Source organism: Diaphorina citri, unplaced genomic scaffold, assembly GCF_000475195.1.
Source record: "Diaphorina citri unplaced genomic scaffold, Diaci psyllid genome assembly version 1.1 scaffold38, whole genome shotgun sequence".
NCBI lineage: Eukaryota > Metazoa > Arthropoda > Insecta > Hemiptera > Psyllidae > Diaphorina > Diaphorina citri.
The window spans coordinates 57,482-74,590 of NW_007377475.1; the positions used below are offsets into that span (position 1 = coordinate 57,482).

The 17,109-nt window shown below is 39.0% G+C and overlaps 2 protein-coding genes across 2 annotated transcripts in view; one reads left to right on the forward strand and one right to left on the reverse strand.

Moving 5' to 3' along the window:
• The window catches only part of LOC103512811 (adenylate cyclase type 3-like), a 44,665-nt gene extending 42,766 nt beyond the window's left edge, over window positions 1-1,899 (forward strand). The window contains exons 7-10 of the mRNA XM_026826106.1: window positions 681-819; window positions 1,165-1,184; window positions 1,385-1,523; window positions 1,864-1,899. Coding sequence (XP_026681907.1) covers window positions 681-819; window positions 1,165-1,184; window positions 1,385-1,523; window positions 1,864-1,899 — 334 coding nt within the window. The remainder of the gene's footprint in view (window positions 1-680; window positions 820-1,164; window positions 1,185-1,384; window positions 1,524-1,863) is intronic.
• Window positions 1,900-2,905: 1,006 nt separating this feature from the next.
• LOC103512699 (triokinase/FMN cyclase-like) lies at window positions 2,906-16,345 on the reverse strand. Its single transcript, XM_008477480.2, has 7 exons — window positions 16,202-16,345; window positions 13,616-13,947; window positions 13,122-13,497; window positions 11,281-11,302; window positions 8,076-8,279; window positions 7,636-7,795; window positions 2,906-3,052 (listed from the first exon to the last, which is right to left on the reverse strand). The coding sequence occupies exons 1-7, from the start codon at window positions 16,231-16,233 to the stop codon at window positions 2,955-2,957; spliced, it is 1,224 nt and encodes a 407-aa protein (XP_008475702.2). The 5' UTR covers window positions 16,234-16,345; the 3' UTR covers window positions 2,906-2,954.
• Window positions 16,346-17,109: the final 764 nt, after the last annotated feature.

The window sequence follows — 17,109 nt, forward strand, 5'->3', positions numbered from 1 at the left end:
AAAAAAAAAAAAAAAAAAAAAAAAAAAAAAAAAAAAACAATATACCTACCTACCTATAACATACCTACTTGTTATATAACCTTAATGGAGGTAGCTGAACCTGAAACCTGTCCGTGATGAAAAAAGACCTTTCTATGATTTTTTTTTTTTTTTTTTTTTAAGAAAAAAGATGATGAGTGTTTCAGCGCAAAGAAACAACTGCTACATTATAGACTCATGTGGTCTGTGTCCTGTTTCGTATCATGCCCATCCCGTAGTATGCCTCTCATCAGATGATTTTAGATTCTTTTTATAATTATATCTTTATCTTTTAGGTTTATGGTTTACCTATTTCCACCAGTCCCACATAGGTATTTTTACTTTCTATTACCCTTACGTATAGGGAACCTATACAAGGTAATGAGAAAGGTCCATTTTTTTTTTTTTTTTTTTTTTTAAATTATTATTATCTGAATCCCGAAAATTGGAAAGATAAGTTTTCTTTTCATCAGTTCCACACACACTTCTAGCTTCTATCTACATGAAGTCGGAAGGTTAGAACTTATCTCTCTCCCATTAACTCGACAATCTCACGTTTTTTTTGTAACCCCTGATCACCCTGGGGCTTAGGCCCGAACATTCTCCGAGCATTCTCCTAGCATTTCCAGAGGCTGATTTCGCCCATGATCTCTGTGTTTCAGACGAGTTCACATTTCGGAGAAAACTTTGTGCTACATCGACGGCAACTTCGAAGTGGAGCCTGCTTTCGGCGAGAATCGAGAGGAAGCACTACGTCAGGCAGGATTGAAGACGTTCTTCATTGTGAACACCATTGTACCGGTAAGTAAAAGAACGCTATTTATTATGCAGCTTAATTAACTTGGAGGGTGGCCTGCCTGCCTGCCTTTAAAAACCTGGTCGAGGGTTCAAACTTTATCCTGAACCAATAAAGTTCGCTCCCGGAATGACTGGCTTTCTAATATCATGTCCTCCCCTTTTCAATTTCGGGAAAAGGATAACAAGAACTCCTTTGTTATGTACCTACTTCCCTCTATTAGAACAAAATTCTTGAAAACTAGTATAGCTTCGCTATACTATGGTAATAGAAAGTAAAAAAGTCTGTGGTTTCATATTCATTGGAAATGTCTAGGTAAACTATACCCAAACGTTCCCAACTAATTTCAGCCCCTGTGGTGCAACACGAGGCTTGAAGGAAAATTAAACATAGAACTCCTTTTCCTCCTCCTTCTCCTTCTCCACCTTCACTTCTCCTCCTCTTCCTCCACTTTCTCCTCTCCTCCCTTCTCTTCCCCTCCTCCTTTCCCTCTTCCACATTTTCTCTTAATTTATGACAGAACACGTTACGTCTCAGAGGCTGATTTCTCCCATGATCTCTGTGTTTCAGACGGGTTCACATTTCGGAGAAAACTTTGTGCTACATCGACGGCAACTTCGAGGTGGAGCCTGCTTTCGGCGAGAATCGAGAGGAAGCACTGCGGCAGGCAGGATTGAAGACGTTCTTCATTGTGAACACCATTGTACCGGTAAGTAAAAGAACGCTATTTATTATGCAGCTCAATTAACTTGGAGGGTGGCCTGCCTGCCTGTAAGCACCAGGTCGAAGGTTCAAACTTTATCCTGACCCAATAAAGTTCGCTCCCGGAATGACTGGCTTTCTAATATCATGTCCTCCCCTCTTCAATTTGGGGAAAAGGACAATAAGACCTCCTTTGTTATGTAGTTCCCTCTATTAAAAAAAAAAAAAATCTTGAAAACCAGTATAGCTTCGCTATACTGTGGTAATAGAAAGTAAAAAAGTCTGTGGTTTCATTGGAAATGTTTTACGATGGTAAACTATACCCAAACGTTCCCAACTAATTTCAGCCCCTGAGGTGCAACACGAGGCTTGAAGGAAAATAGAGCTCCTCCTCCTTCTTCTCCACCTTCACTTCTCTTCCTCCTCCTTCTCTTCCCCTCCTCCTTTCCCTCTTCCACATTTTCTCTTAATTTATGACAGAACACGTTACGAGCTTTTTCCATTTCTCTTCGTGTTTACTCTTCATTTCATCCTCTCCTCTATAAAACTTTTAAAATTCCTCGCACCTCCTCCTTCTCTTCTCTTCCTATTCTTCTTCCACCCCTTCTTCACCTCCTCCTCCTCCTCCTCTTCTCTCTCTTGCACAATTTTGTTTTCTTTCTTTTTTACGTAATTTTTGTTTCAAAAAATGTTTTTCTTTTTGTTCGAAATAAACCCAAGAAAGCCACTCTATAATGGTTGGAAATTCGAAAAAAATAGCCTATTTTGGGCTGGATGGGAGTCACCCGGGCAATAACAATGGCCCAAATTTACGACCCTCTGGAAATGTCAGGAAAAATGACACTGGCGTCGACTTTTAACGCAATAAAACTTGAAGTTCGAAAAACTCAACAACTCTCCGGGCAGAGAAAAATGGGGGAAAGTGGAAAAGTTTGTAGGAAAAGAAAAGAAGAAGAAAAAAGAGGAGGAGAAGAAGAAGACGAAGAGGAAGAAGTAGAAGAAGAAGAAGTAGAAGAAGAAGAAGAAGAAGAAGAAAAACAAGCTGGGTCCGTCCCTCCGGGAATTTTTCAGCCCGTAGTTTATTCGATCGTGATTAAAGAAAATCAGTACCTATGTACCTCAACACTAGGCCAGACCAACACTACCAACTAAGCTAACTAGGCTGGCTATAGGCATCATGTACATACATCATGTGTTATTTTTCCGATTTCGAAACGATAAGACACAGAAGTTAAGCAACGCGCTGGTTGAAATGCCAGGGAAAATACGAGTCATAAAAAAATACATAGGACTACCTATACCTCTCAAGTAGGGGGGGGGGGATTGGCTCCCACGAATAACTTACCTATATGGATGATATGATGCTGTCTAAAACTTACCTGTCATTAATCGGTCTAAAGTATCTCCACAGTCACCATCTCCACAGGTTTTGTCCAAGTTATTCAGTTCTCGTTGTGCGGAACATATTGTCGAACGAATACAATCCAGACACTTTTGAACTATTTTTATTTCCTTCTCTCCGAGCTGCACCGCGTTCTACACAGAAAATACAATAGGTTTTGTTTTATTACGAGTGTCAAAGGAATCAAGATTCGAGAATCAAAGGAATATTAATATTCGTGTGATGCATTTTATCGGAAAAGAATCTGGATACTTTTGATTCCCTTTCATTTTTCTTACAAAAAGATTTTTTTTTTACTCTCTCTTTGGTACCCCAAGTGAATCCTTGGGATTCTCTTGATGTTATTATTATTATTATTATTATTATCATTATTATTATTATTATTATTATTATTATTATTATTATTATTATTAAGCTAACTAGACTGGCTGGAATTTTTTGAAGGGGGACGGAAAATTTTGAGAGTTTTGAATGACTAGCCAGAAAAAAAACGGAAAATAATCAAATGACGTCAGTCTTCAAAAAAAAAGATAAATTGACGGGAAACACGTTTGCCTGTTGACTTTTATCTGAAAGTTTCCAAACTTTGCTGAATGCTCTGTGAAAGCCTGAAAATGTAAATGAGTTTTGCCAAAGTTTGCACAGTTGCCTCTGTTTCAAATTAAATACATAACTAAATAAATACGCGGTGCGTTTTGGGTAGGATAGAGTAGGGATTGGTTGGATAAAGTTGGGTAGGGATGGGTTGTGTAGGGATGGGTTGGGTAGGTGCTAGGCTGAGCTGGATTGGGTAGGGTTTTACTGGGATGAGTAGGGTCGGGCTGAGCTGGATTGGGTATATAGGGTTTAGCAGGAAAAACTTTCCTTACAGTACAGGAAAACTCATCTTGATTTGCTCTACCTTTACAAGTGGGAAGTAATATAAATAGGTAGGTTCCTATATCTATTTTACCTATATCTATTTTTCTGCCTTTAGGAAACGTGTTCCCAGTCTGTTCCCAATTTTATTAATTTGTATCTCTGCTTTGAAGAAAAGTTCGATAACGTAGGATAGAAATTGGGATATATTTTTTACCTATCCCGAAAAAGTTAAGGCATGCAGACTTGAAAATATCATTTTTTGTCTAGTTTGGAGCGCCATTTTCTGTAGACAGTGTTATTTTCTTATCTTATTTCATAGCTTCATATTATCTTGACTTACTTTTCATTGAATAGAGGATGGAACTGATAGAAAATTTGGGTTGAACGGCAGAGATTGTTTAAGGCAATAATGCCGCCTTTGTAAAATTTGTACCTACCTACCTGCTTAGCTTGTGTTTTGTATGAAATTTAGCAATGGAAAAATTATTGGGAGAATTTTTACAGAGACTCTTTCATCTTGATGAATTAATGAAGATAGAAAACATCATCCTTTTCCAACTGACACTTAACAATAGTCCGAATTATAAAATCCTTTTTACTCAAAAAGAACCTAAGCACAGTCAGGTACTCCTTACATAGAAGCCCTCATTCGTTTCTTCTTGGAAATGAATTTTCTACCCACATCAAACATGAAAGGGACTAGAGGGGAAGAGGAGGGGAGGAAGGGAGAGAAGGGGGAGGAGGGGGGAAGGGGAAGGAAGAGGAGGAAAGGAAGGGAGAGAAGGGGGAGGTTGGGTTGTGTAGGGATGGGTTGGGTAGGTGCTAGGCTGAGCTGGATTGGGTAGGGTTTTACTGGGATGAATAGGGTCGGGCTGAGCTGGATTGGGTAGGGTTTAGCAGGAAAAACTTTCGTTACAGGAAAACTCATCTTGATTTGCTCTACGTTTACAAGTGGGAAGTAGGTAATATAAATAGGTAGGAACCTATATCTATTTTTCTACCTTAGGAAAAGTGTTCCCAGTCTGTTCCCAATGAATTTGCATCTCTGCTTTGAAGAAAAGTTCGATAACATAGGGTAGAAATTGGGATATATTTTTTACCTATCCCGAAAAAGTTAAGTGATGCAGACTTGAAAATATCATTTTTTGTCTAATAGTTTGGAGCGCCATTTTCTGTAGACAGTGTTATTTTCTTATCTTATTTCATAGCTTCATATTATCTTGACTTACTTTTCATTGAATTTTGTATTTTAAGAACCTCGACTGTAAAATTTGCAATCAGTTTACTTTTTTACTTTCTTTCTTCCTCTTATTTTTCTTTTCCCCTGAGGTAAACAATCTTTTCCAACCACTAAAATCCCGCACTAGTTTCGAAAAAAAGAAGATGATTTTTTTCTTCTTCTTCTTCTTCTTCTTCTTCTTCTTCTTCCTCTTCTTCTTCTTAATTTTTTTTTTTTAACTTCAAGAACTTTTGGGGAAGAGAGGTGGCCCTAGAGAAAAAAGGAGCTTGGAGGAGAAGGAGGAGGAAGAGAAAGAAGAAGAAGCAAAAGAAGAAGGGGAAGAAGTAAGGAGAGGTATATGGGAAATATAATGTAAAAGTTTCTGCTCTGTTTCGGAGCTCCCATTTTGAGATTCGGGTACCAGGGGAATTTCATCTGTGCAAGAACAGAAAGTAGTGCACGGAAAAGTAATCTACTCCAACTAAATCTAAAGATCGAAGATCATATTCCTTTCGGCGACGAGCTATGAAGCTACCCAACTACTCATATTACCCTCACCCAGCCTGAGTGGGACCCGGAAAAGCTAGCAGCACGGGGGCACGGTTGGTCCAGTGGTAACGCGCTTGCTTGCCATGCAGGAAGGGCCTGGGACGATCGCTTCACAGGTACTGATGCAGAACAAACTATTCATTATCAACAGTTCCAAATACTTCTTTACAAAGAGCGTCGCATGGCAACCCTAGTACTGAGAAGGGGCCTGGGACGATCGCTTCACAGGTACTGATGCAGAACAAACTATTCATTATCAACAGTTCCAAATACTTCTTTACATTTCTAATAGAATGCGCTGCATGTATTATTAATATTAAGATACTCGCAACCTCCGTGCTATTAGAATAGCTTTAAGCAAGGACTCTAGAGTCTAGAGGTTCAGCAGGTGGAACACAACCCACCTTGCTTCGACATATTCCTGCTTCCCCATGAATTCCTAGACCGAAATCCATCTGATCATGAGCCAAAGTAAACATCGGTTTGCTGCCTGGAATACTACATGCTTCTAAACATACGCCCAGAGTAGACACACTATTGGCTAGAGTCATTAAATTAATTATAGATGTTTTTACGCCTAGAATCAGGTGAAGGGCCCCTTCACTCCCTTCACCTGAATAGCCGCCCCTGCTTGGTTCTATATTTCGTTCTCTGAAGAATAGCAAAAGGAATTCTTTGAACATTCGAATATTTTCAATTAATTTTTCCCCATCTTCCGCAGATGAGAGCTTGGTAAATATCATAACAACCTTCATTAAATTCATAAGTAAATCTCCCCTCTTGTATTCCCTCTCCCTATTTCATTCTTCTCATGAATCCCATTTGAAACTTGCTCTTCTTTAATTTCCTAAAAGTTTTGTTTTCAGAGAGAGAGAGAGAGAAGAAAAAAAAACTGAATTTTTTAGCACAAAATATCAAACTTTGTTCGAAGGAAATATTTTAAAATGAAGAATATTTTTTGATGATCTTTGTACTATAATTAAAAAACTTTCGTCTCATATCTTTTTTTCTTCAAACTCCTCTGTGGCTCTTGTAAAATGAAATTGGTTCGAATGCTCTTGACAGTACCTATTGACGTTCGCAGTAGCACACTTTCCAACATGTTTGACGAAAATCAGGAAAAACTAAATTATCACAACTATACTTTACATTTTTTTGAATTGTTTGGATATGTAGAATATATTGATTATACTACTATCATGATAAATTATTAAGGTGTGTCCACACATAGTCGACCGACCGTCGACTATGTGTGGATACACCCTTAGGTTGTTCCTCGGTATATAATCCAAAAGCTTATCCCAGGGCATTCCAGTTGGTTGAACCACCCTATAATCCCTTTTAGCTGATGAGAAATTCTTATTCTAATTGTTAAGTAGGTACTGTGATAGGTAAGATATGTTGCATAAATTTTATTTTAATAACTAATATTATAAATTTATACCCTTTCCGTGCTTCTATAAATAGGTACCTATATTTCATAATATCTATTTCTTGTACTTTTATCTTTCTTTTGAAATCTGCTCTTCTTCAAGCATGTTTCTTTCTATTGTTAATTCCCTTTCTACCTACTCTGTTTATATAAAATAAATCTATTTTTATAATATACCTACAATGAAGAAACGGTACATATTGGTGTAGAATTTTTTCATTAGGTACAGTTATTGTTTCAGTAGACAATTACGTATACCATATCTCCCCAAGTTTTGCATCTAAATCATGAATAATTGTTTGTTGTGTAGCTAAAAGCCTCTTCAAATTTCTGCTGATATCACATCCTGTCTTGCTTGGTGGTTATGACACTTGTCTGGTAGACAGGAGGGCGCGCGTTCGATCCCTGCCGAAGTCTAACCACTACACCATTGAGGTTATTGTATAAAATGTGAAATAATGTGAATGAGTGAATGGATCTTGATTTTATAATATAAGATTTCGTTCAAGTGATGTGCTAAGCTGTGTCCACGTATAGTAGACGAGGTGAATTTATGTTGTCGAGGTATTGTACGGGCGTCGATTACGTGTGGACACAGCTTTACATGCCAACTTTCATCAAAATCCAATGGAACCCAAGAGACGTGTCTCACTTACTAAAGTACTCGTGTATTTCCCCAAGCACAATCCCCATTTCCAGTTGAGTCAAAGTTCCCAAATTGTTGACCAGGACACAAACCGTGCAGCCAGATTGAAGTTTTAGTGACATTCCGATCTTATCCAACAAAACTCCAACAATTTGATCAGCTGTAGTCATCTGAAACGTTAGGTCATGATATGGGATGTAGGTAAATAAACCTTCTGTATGCCCAGCGCCGACCATAGCACGTTGATGCAGGACTGGATTTGTTCCCTATAGGTCACTGAAGTTAAGAAGTAAGGTTGCGTTCCTAGACGTTCTAGTATGCTTTACCTACCAAGCTAACTAAGCTAACATACCTATGCAAATGTTGGTCACACAAAAATCCTCAACATAACTTTAAGGAAGGACTCTAGAGTCTAGACTGTCTAGAGTCTAGAGGTGGTACACAACCCACCTTTCTTCGACAGATTCCTGCTTCCCCATGAATTCCTAGACCCAAATCCATTTGATCATGAGCCAAAGTAAACATCGGTTTGCTGCCTGGAATACTACATGCTTCTAAACATACGCCCAGAGTAGACACACTATTGGCTACTGTTTTGGATTCCGATGCTATCTCCTGTAATGTTTTCCCATTCACTGCCATAGCTCCGGCGATCTAGAACAAAATAATCCGAGGATAAATAAAAGGAAGTGTAACAACGGAGAGCCGGGTATACCTAAAAAACTGATTACACAAAATTCAACTGATTGGCCATAAGGAGTGCGAAAATTAGCTGACTGAGCATAAGGCAATATGCAACCTCTACCCGCCCTGTAACATACAAATCATAAAACTGTAGACCTCTACCCGCCCTGTAACATACAAATCATAGAACTGTAGACCTCTACCCGCCCTGTAACATACAAATCATAGAACTGTAGACCTCTACCCGCCCTGTAACATACAAATCATAGAACTGTAGACCTCTACCCGCCCTGTAACTTACAAATCATAAAACTGTAGACCTCTACCCGCCCTGTAACATACAAATCATAGAACTGTAGACCTCACTCAGATAACAGCATGCGAGGGGGTTCCTACAGACTCGAACAGAACATTTGAAAAGCAAATATCCTTGAGGTGTTTAACATGTTTGCCCAATGTCATCTTTTTCCAAGAGGTGTGATAGAGAGACCTGTAACTGGTAAAGTCTTATCGCCCCTACAGCGAAGAGAGAAGGAAGACAGGATAGAAGAAAGCCAGCCGTTCCGAGAACGAACTTTATCTGTTAAGATTAAAATCCGCCCCGGGCGGGAATCGAACCCGCGACCTAGCGCTTACAAGGTAGACACGCGACCCTCCAAGCGAACTAGGCTGGCTGAAAGTGAATCTTGAAATAACTTAAAGATTTATGTCTAAGTGGATCGACATCAAAACTGGATACAAAGTAGATAAGTATAGACTTTTTTTTGTGGAATGAAAAACAAAGTTTAGTATGGCCAACCTAGTTAGCTTAGTTGGTAGGGCGTCTGCCTTGTAAGCGCTAGGCCGCGGGTTTGATTCCCGCCCGGGGCGGATTTTATCCTGATAGGATAATGTTCGTTCTCGGAACGGCTGGCTTTCTCCTATCCTGTCTTCCTTCTCTCGGTTTAACGTAAAACTATAAAGTACCTAATAGCTATCAGCTACCTAGGCACTTTATTTTCATTAGGAGGAAAAACGAGAGAAAAAAAAATTGTTAGCCATAAATGCTTGTCACAAATGTCATTCCCCGCTTAATAACCTACGCTAAATTTTATGACTTGACTTGGACTCGAACCACCAACCTCCACATCCAGAGTCCGCTGTGCTAACCACTAGGTACCACCAATGAGGTTGGATAGATGGATAGGTAAGTAATATTGCCACCGAATACCTACCCCTCCTATAGATACCTTGGTACTGTAAAAACGCTCTGTACATAATGTGCCAAAACTTAATTAATTATATTATTCATAAAATATGTATGTGGCCAGCCTAGTTAGCTTGGTTGGTAGCGCGTTTGCCTTTTGAGCGCTAGGCCGCGGGTTCGATTCCTGCCCGGGGTGGATTTTATCTTGATGGGATAATGTTCGTTGTCGGAACGGCTGGCTTTCTCCTATCCTGTCTTCCTCCTCTCTTCGATTTCGGGACTATGAGACCGTAGCAGTTCAATTCGCTCTGTTGAACCTCTTCAAAAAAAAAAAAAAAAAAAAAAAAAAAAAAAAAAAAAAAGGGGGTGGGGATGTAAATTTTGGTAATGGGTATAAAAATTTTCAAAAAAAAATAGGCTGTAGGTATGTAGATCTAGGTATAGGTATCTAACTATTTACATACAATATTAAATATTAATTTTATTTAAATGCATAATTACATTTTATTATTGTTATTATTATTTTCTTTTATCTGAAATTCAAGCCCAAGCACCTCTAAAAGTATTTATCAGTAAGGTAGGTACCTAGGCACTAAGGTACTTAATAGAATATGTTGTCTGAGTAAACTATGTATTTACAAAAGGTGTGATTTTTGCCTTAAAGCAATCTGTGTTATCATATCACTCTACTGATAATGTCTAATCAACACATAGGGTAGCGTGGGGCAAAGGTTCGCACTTTTTTTCTGTGATTATTGTATTTTTTCTCGTTTGACTTACGAACTTAAAACCAAAACCATCTTAAAGATAATTTTGTTTTCTTCAAAATGATATTTGATTCGACTGAAAAAAATTGTTATTAAATAGGTAACTACAAAACTTATTACCTTTATATGATACAATGGATACACGTTCGAACGTGTATCCATTTCGAACGTGTATCCATTGTATCATATAAAGGTAATAAGTTTTGTATTAGTTACCTATTTCATAACCTGAAAAAAATTGTTCAAAACTGAAATATTGATCAAAAAGGAAAAAAAGTCAAGTGCGTACCTCTATCCCACATATGTATTATTAAATGGAGAAAACCTTCAAGTGGAAAATGACGCAAAAAACGAAGATTTTTAAGATTTTGAAGCACAATGAAACAATTTTGTGGTAAAAATAACTCGAAAAATCAAATCAAAACAGAAAATGGCACATAAAACCATTTTAATTTTTACTTTCTATTACTACAGTATAGCGGAGCTATACTAGTTTCATATGGGAAAACGCATTAAAAAACAATGCGTACTTTTGCCTCGATTTTAGATATTTTATTTAACACTTTGAGTGCCACGTCGCACGTATGAGTGCGACAGTGATCCTAATTTTTTTTACATGCCGCACTTATAAGTGAGACACCCTTGGAGCCTACTTTAAATCACTGTACCACTCATACGTGCCTCTTTACTGTGTATTTTAAATGCCCATCTGAAAGCGTGGCCCCTGAGGATCATTTTGCAAAAAAGAAGTCTAAAATATCTTGAAAAATGGATTTTTAATGAGGAAAAGAAGAAAAATGTCGATTTTTTGTTGAAAATAAGCAAAGATGGACTGATGGACATGATATTTTATTGAAAAAACTGACAAAATATGTGTTGAAAAATGATAATAGGGGGAAATAACTAAAAATAACTTCAAATTTTACATGTTTTGGGAGTTGGGAGAAAAAAAAATCTCTTTACCATGAAAAATTACCTATAATAAAAAAATGAAATAAAAAATGAAAAAATCTAAGACTTTTGAATGTCTGACGAGTTGTCTGAGAATTTTGAATATCAGAGTTATAGAAAAAGTTGACGTTAAAAATGTCGCACACCATGTGTGCGACATGCAATAAAAATAGGGAATCAGTCTAAAATTAGAACCGATTTTAAAAAAAAGTGCATCGTCGCACACATACGTGCGACGAGATTTTACAAAAAGTGCATGTCGCACAAATAAGTGCGCCGTTGGGCCCCTGGGTAAATTCTTCAAAATATGGCTTGGCACTCAAAGTGTTAAATGATGAAATTAAATATGATCCACTTACATTTGAGTTGCAGTAATAATCTTGAAATTATAAGCGCAATTTTTACTACATGCTGCGATGAAATTAAATATGATCCACTTACATTTGAGTTGCAGTAATAATCTTGAAATTATAAGCGCAATTTTTACTACATGCTGCTATTGGTTTAATTAAGAAAGCATTTAAATTTAATTTGAAAAAAATTGTTTGAAAATTTTCTAAAATTAGATCAAAAGATGATAAAACAATCCTTCCTCAATATGACCCCCTTTCTCTTGCCAGAGCATCACTAAACTGCATTGTGCATGTGTAAACAAAAAGAGCCAAATTTCTGTAAAGGTTTCAAGTTGATATCTATCACCGTTTTCTCAAAATGTGCCTGCGTACCTTTTTACCCCACTGCGTACCTTTGCCCCACCCTACCCTACCATAAGTACCTATTTACATATTGACTCCGTCAAACTGATTAGGAATTATTACTTAATGAGTAGATAGGTATTATTAAACGTAGATATGAAATTTCAAGTGTTTTAAGTTACTACGTACCTACTTAACACGTCTATTTTTGTTTTACTTTGTTTGCTTGTATTTGCCATAACCCATAACTCTGGAACGGTTTGTCAAATTTCGATGAAATCGAGAGCAAACATGTTCAACACAAATGGGATAGATTTTTTTTTTCTGAACCCATTGATTCCGGTGAATCTGGCGGATTCGATGGATTTTCAAATCCCTTTCACTTAATTCGGATTTTCAAAACTCGTTTTTTTTTCTTTTTTTTTTTTTCGCAATTAATCTGGTTTCATTAGGTTCAGATCAAAAAAAAAAAAAAAAAAAAAAAAAAAAACTCTTTACAATCCCCCCTTTTAGGTATACGACGGAGAGCCAGCCGTTCCGAGAACGCTTATCCTGAGGACAGGATAGGAGAGTCTGTTTAGGATAAGCTTCACGCCAAGCGGGCATAAACCTGCGGCCTAGCACTTACAAGGCGGACGTGCTACTTTCCGAGCTAATTATAGGTTTAACATAAAGAGTGCGAAAATTAGCTGACTGACCATAAGGCAATATGCAAAACGGCGGTTTACATCGTTTGGCGAAAGAAAATTTCGGAAAAGTCGTACCATTTTCCAGTAGTCGCTACAGGAATCGTGCTCCTTAATTATTGCCAATCAGTTGAGTTTTATGATCCCGAAAGTGGTTTTTCCTGTACTACTGGAAAATGGTACGACTTTTCCGAATTTTCTTTCGCCAAACGATGTGAACCGCCGTTTTGCATATTGCCGTGGTCAGTCAGCTCATTTTCGTACTCTTTATGGCCAATCAGTTGAATTTTGTGTAATCAGTTTTTTAGGTATACCCCGGAGAGCCAGCCGTTCCGAGAACGCTTATCCTGAGGACAGGATAGGAGAGTCTGTTTAGGATAAGCTTCACGCCAAGCGGGCATAAAGAAGTAGATAAGGTATAGACTTTTTTTTATGTGGAATGAAAAAGTTTAGTATGTACGATTTCAGGCGATATCAATGGAGTATACTGGCTGTGGTATACTTACCTACTTAGTGTTAATTCTTACCTTGGTATCATGTACTTGGTAGACTCGCATGCTCTCGTAACATTGTCCTCAATTTGATCCAATGTTTGGCGTGATAATATAACCTCGGTATCAAGCTGCTCTAGAGTGTTCTTACACTCAATCAGTACATCTAGCATGGTACGATCCCCTTGTCTAGCTGTACTATAGTTGAGTATGCCATTCACCCCCGCTATAAACATGCGGACCCAATCCACTTTGCCCTGGTCTTGTACATAGGAGGCAGCTGATAGGAAGAACAAACTGTAGAGGGCACCGGATGTTCCTCCCATGTGGGACTGAGCCCAGTGCTGTAGATGATGAAGCATGGTCAGTGGGGAGGAAATGTAGGTCTTGTTTCCTATCAGCTCGCGCACACCTGGAATGTTCAATATAACAATGTGGCAGCATAGGCATCATTTTTTTTAAGAGGTTTGACAGAGGGAACTGTAACTGCTATGGTCTTATCGTCCCGAAATCGAAGAGAGAAGGAAGACAGGATAGGGCGGCTTCTACACTGGCAGCAGGAGGTGATGTAAAGATATTTCCTGCCACAGCGCCGCTTAGCATACCCTCTCCAACATAACCAGCTGCGAATGGTTCATGGCCTGATCCTCCTCCAGAAAGTAGGTTTACCCTCGTCTGTTCCAACGGTTGTCCTAGCACCACCTTCTGTTCTGCGTACAACGTGAGGTGGCTATGGGCTTGGGTCAAACCTTGCAACATTTCCACCACCACATCCTCGTGCTTGTTCATCATGTATTTGGTCGGCTTGTTATTCTCCATGTTGGAAGTCACTAGGGGGGGCTCGGGATTCTTGACCTGTCGGCTGAATGGGAGAGGAAGAAAATTATAACAATTTTATAATTATTTTACTCGTCACTAAGGACCATAGCAGTAATGGAGGAGTTGCAAATGGGTAAAAATTACTAATAAATGGTCAATTCCTACGTAAAACGTAGTGAAAAATCCAAATCTGAGGTCGAAACTCCGAAAAAATAACTTTAGAAGGTCGAAAATTCAATTTTTAATTGCCGTTCTAATGAAAAAGTTCAAAGAGATGTGACGTCAGATTTCACGTCAAACTGCGCAGAAACGCTTGCGCTCAAACAAACGAAGCGGGAGTCATGAATTATGACGTCATTGCCTACGGGAGCGTATGCCGTAACGTCAAACTTTACGATTTACCGGTATTTTTTAAATCGATTTATCTCGGTATCTAGAAGTCGTAGAAGAAAAAGAAAAATTATTCCGTTGAGTTTAAGTTCTGATTTGGCCCCCGATACATACAAAATCAGATAGGTAACATTGATGAAACTGAAAGAAAGAAAACGAAGTTCATTAGAAATTTCAATAATTCTATTACTTTCCATTGAAATTCGATTCGGTGCTCTGTTATTCATCAAACTCTCTAGAGACTTGTACAAAAGTTTGCTGTGTACCCCCGCCCCCGCTGGTAAAAACTCTCCACTGCTGTCCTTTCATTTAGGAAAATTAGTTTCCATGTATGAATGAGAATATTCCATGGCTGACTGACGGAACAGGGTGTGATATTATGGGTGACCCAGGACAGGCCTGAGTTGCAGAACTTCGTAGTTTGCATTTCGTATACTTCGCAAAAGTTATGTTTCATCCCAGTGGAGGACTTTCATACTGAACATCGTTTGAGAAGTCGACTTAGTAGTAGTCTACGGTTTGTGCGGTAAAAATGCGCTTGTGCCAGCCTAGTTAGCTTAGTTGGTAGTGCGTCTGCCTTGTAAGCGCTAGGCCGCGGGTTCGATTCCCGCCCGGGGCGGATTTAAGGAAAACCAGTACTTAATCCAAGTTAACCTATAAGGCTCTATTATGTGGTCTCAGATTCTCACAATGCCCACCTCTGTGGCTGAGTGGTCAAGAGCACTGACTTTCAACCTGGAGGTACTGGGTTCGAATCCCGGGCAGGGAGGAAATTTTCTGACCGAAATTTTGTTGTCGGGTGTTGTGGATGAAAGTTGTCTTACCTGACGTAGGCCAACATATACGATAACACCGATCACATACGCCATGTTCGCGCTGTGGTTTCTGAGAGCAAGCGCTAGTGGTGATGGAGATAAGCTTATTGCCCACGATCCATGTAGTACACGGACCTTCCGCCAGGATGAGCTCGGTGAGGGGTAGACGTTTGGATACGGGGGACGAGGTCCCGTATGTGTATCTGACGAAGAAAAACGATTCATTTATATACAGGGTGTTGCATTTTAATCAACCCGAAAATGGGACCCAATATAGGCGTGCAGTGAGAACCTACGGTGGACAAGTACGGCCCTGATGATGATCCACTCTTGCTATTGTCCCAGCCTTGTGAGAACGAAGGTAAGAAAATGCAGGGTACTTGTAAAATTTGTAGCCATAACCAAATGTCAGCCCAAAGCAATCACCCTAGATAGGGCTGATTGAGAGGCTGACGAAAAATGCCGACCCCGACTATACACGGGAAAATGCGAAGAAAAAGATTCAGAGCCAGCCTAGTTAGCTTAGTTGGAGCGCGTCTGCCTTGTAAGCGCTAGGCCGCGGGTTCGATTCCCGCCCGGGGCGGATTTTATCCTGATGGGATAATGTTCGTTCTCGATTAAAAAAAAAAAATTATTATTATTATTTTGAAGAGTTTTGAGAGAGGGATCTGTAACTGCCAGGGTCTTATAGTCCCGAAAGCGAAGAGAGAAGGAAGACAGGATAGGAGAAAGCCAGCCGTTTCCGAGAACGAACATTATCCGTTAAGGATAAAATCCGCCCTGGGCGGGAATCGAACCCGCGGCCTAGAGCTTACAAGACACAGTACTGTGTGTCCAAACAGTGACGTTGAGCTTTTTTCAAAGGATAGAGTTAGCTGTTAGCTAGTAAGAACGGAGGTCTTATTGTTCCGAGAAGGACAGACTAGAAGAAAATCAGCTATTCCGAAGATGAACCTTCTCGGTTTAGAATGGGTAAAATTCGCCCCGAGCGGGAATTGAACGCGCGACCTGGAGCTTACAAGGCAGGTGCGCTACCCTCCAAGCTAACTAGACTGATTAAAAAAATAAATAAATAAGTTCAAACTAGGGTACCTGATGTTAGGTTCCGTATGCGGTATGTACATAGGTATGTAGGTAGATTGAAAATCTCCCCAACCATGCCTGTCCAAATACCTATAGCGTAAAATATTAATAATAATGATGCTAATAATAATAAAAATAATAATAATAGGTAATAATAATAATAATAATCCAGTGCTCCCTATATTCACTACCTCTAGCACCGGCCCTGTCTTATTTTGTTTTCCCCCTACCGTTAACGTCCCGTGGGATTACTATTTTGTGTTTTCAGATTTTTCGAATACAAAATTTATTTTCAATTTTTTTCTCCCTTCGAATTCACCCGGGAAGAGTGTCGTAAAATTGCAACCACAAAATTTTTGTTCCAATCCGGAGCACGGGGAAGAAAACGTCTCGTTACTGCTGGTATTCATGTCAAGGTAATAAAACAACCGACACAGAGGACATATTTTATACGTCCTTAATAATGTAAGAGACATTTTTTTACACCCTTAGAAGATTGGAAATGTCAGATGTTTCTTTTATTTGGAAGGAAGAAGAAGGAGAGAGATAAAGTCAGCTTTAGTACTTTATCAGATAGATTCTGCTTACACAATGATTTTTTTACTTTCCTTCTGTCTGTCTGTAAACAAATTATCTCGAGAACGGTAAGAGCTAGAGACTTGAAATTTGGATCCCAGCTGTAATATGTGACAAGGATGCGACACGAAACTTGAGATAGAAGCTACGGTTGGCGGCATTCTGACCGCTTTTTGGCGGTTATCGACCATTTTTTGGTGGTTTTCAGCTGTACCGACTAAACGGTTAGAGATATTGTAAAAGTTAGGGTATAAGAACAAGAACACTCAAAATAAGCATCATTCAATAGGATAAGGAAAGTCGTGTGATGTTCACACCAGATTTTGTTTTTCTTACAATGT

Excerpts from the sequence above, each read along its gene's own strand:
- LOC103512699 (XM_008477480.2), bottom strand. The coding sequence starts at position 16,233 with ATGTACATACCGCATACGGAACCTAACATCAG. Across the intron at positions 13,948-16,201 it reads CATACGGAACCTAACATCAG|CCGACAGGTCAAGAATCCCG; the intron begins GTACCCTAGTTT and ends TCTCCCATTCAG. Across the intron at positions 8,280-11,280 it reads AACTCGTCAGACATTCAAAA|ATCGCCGGAGCTATGGCAGT; the intron begins GTCTTAGATTTT and ends ATTTTGTTCTAG.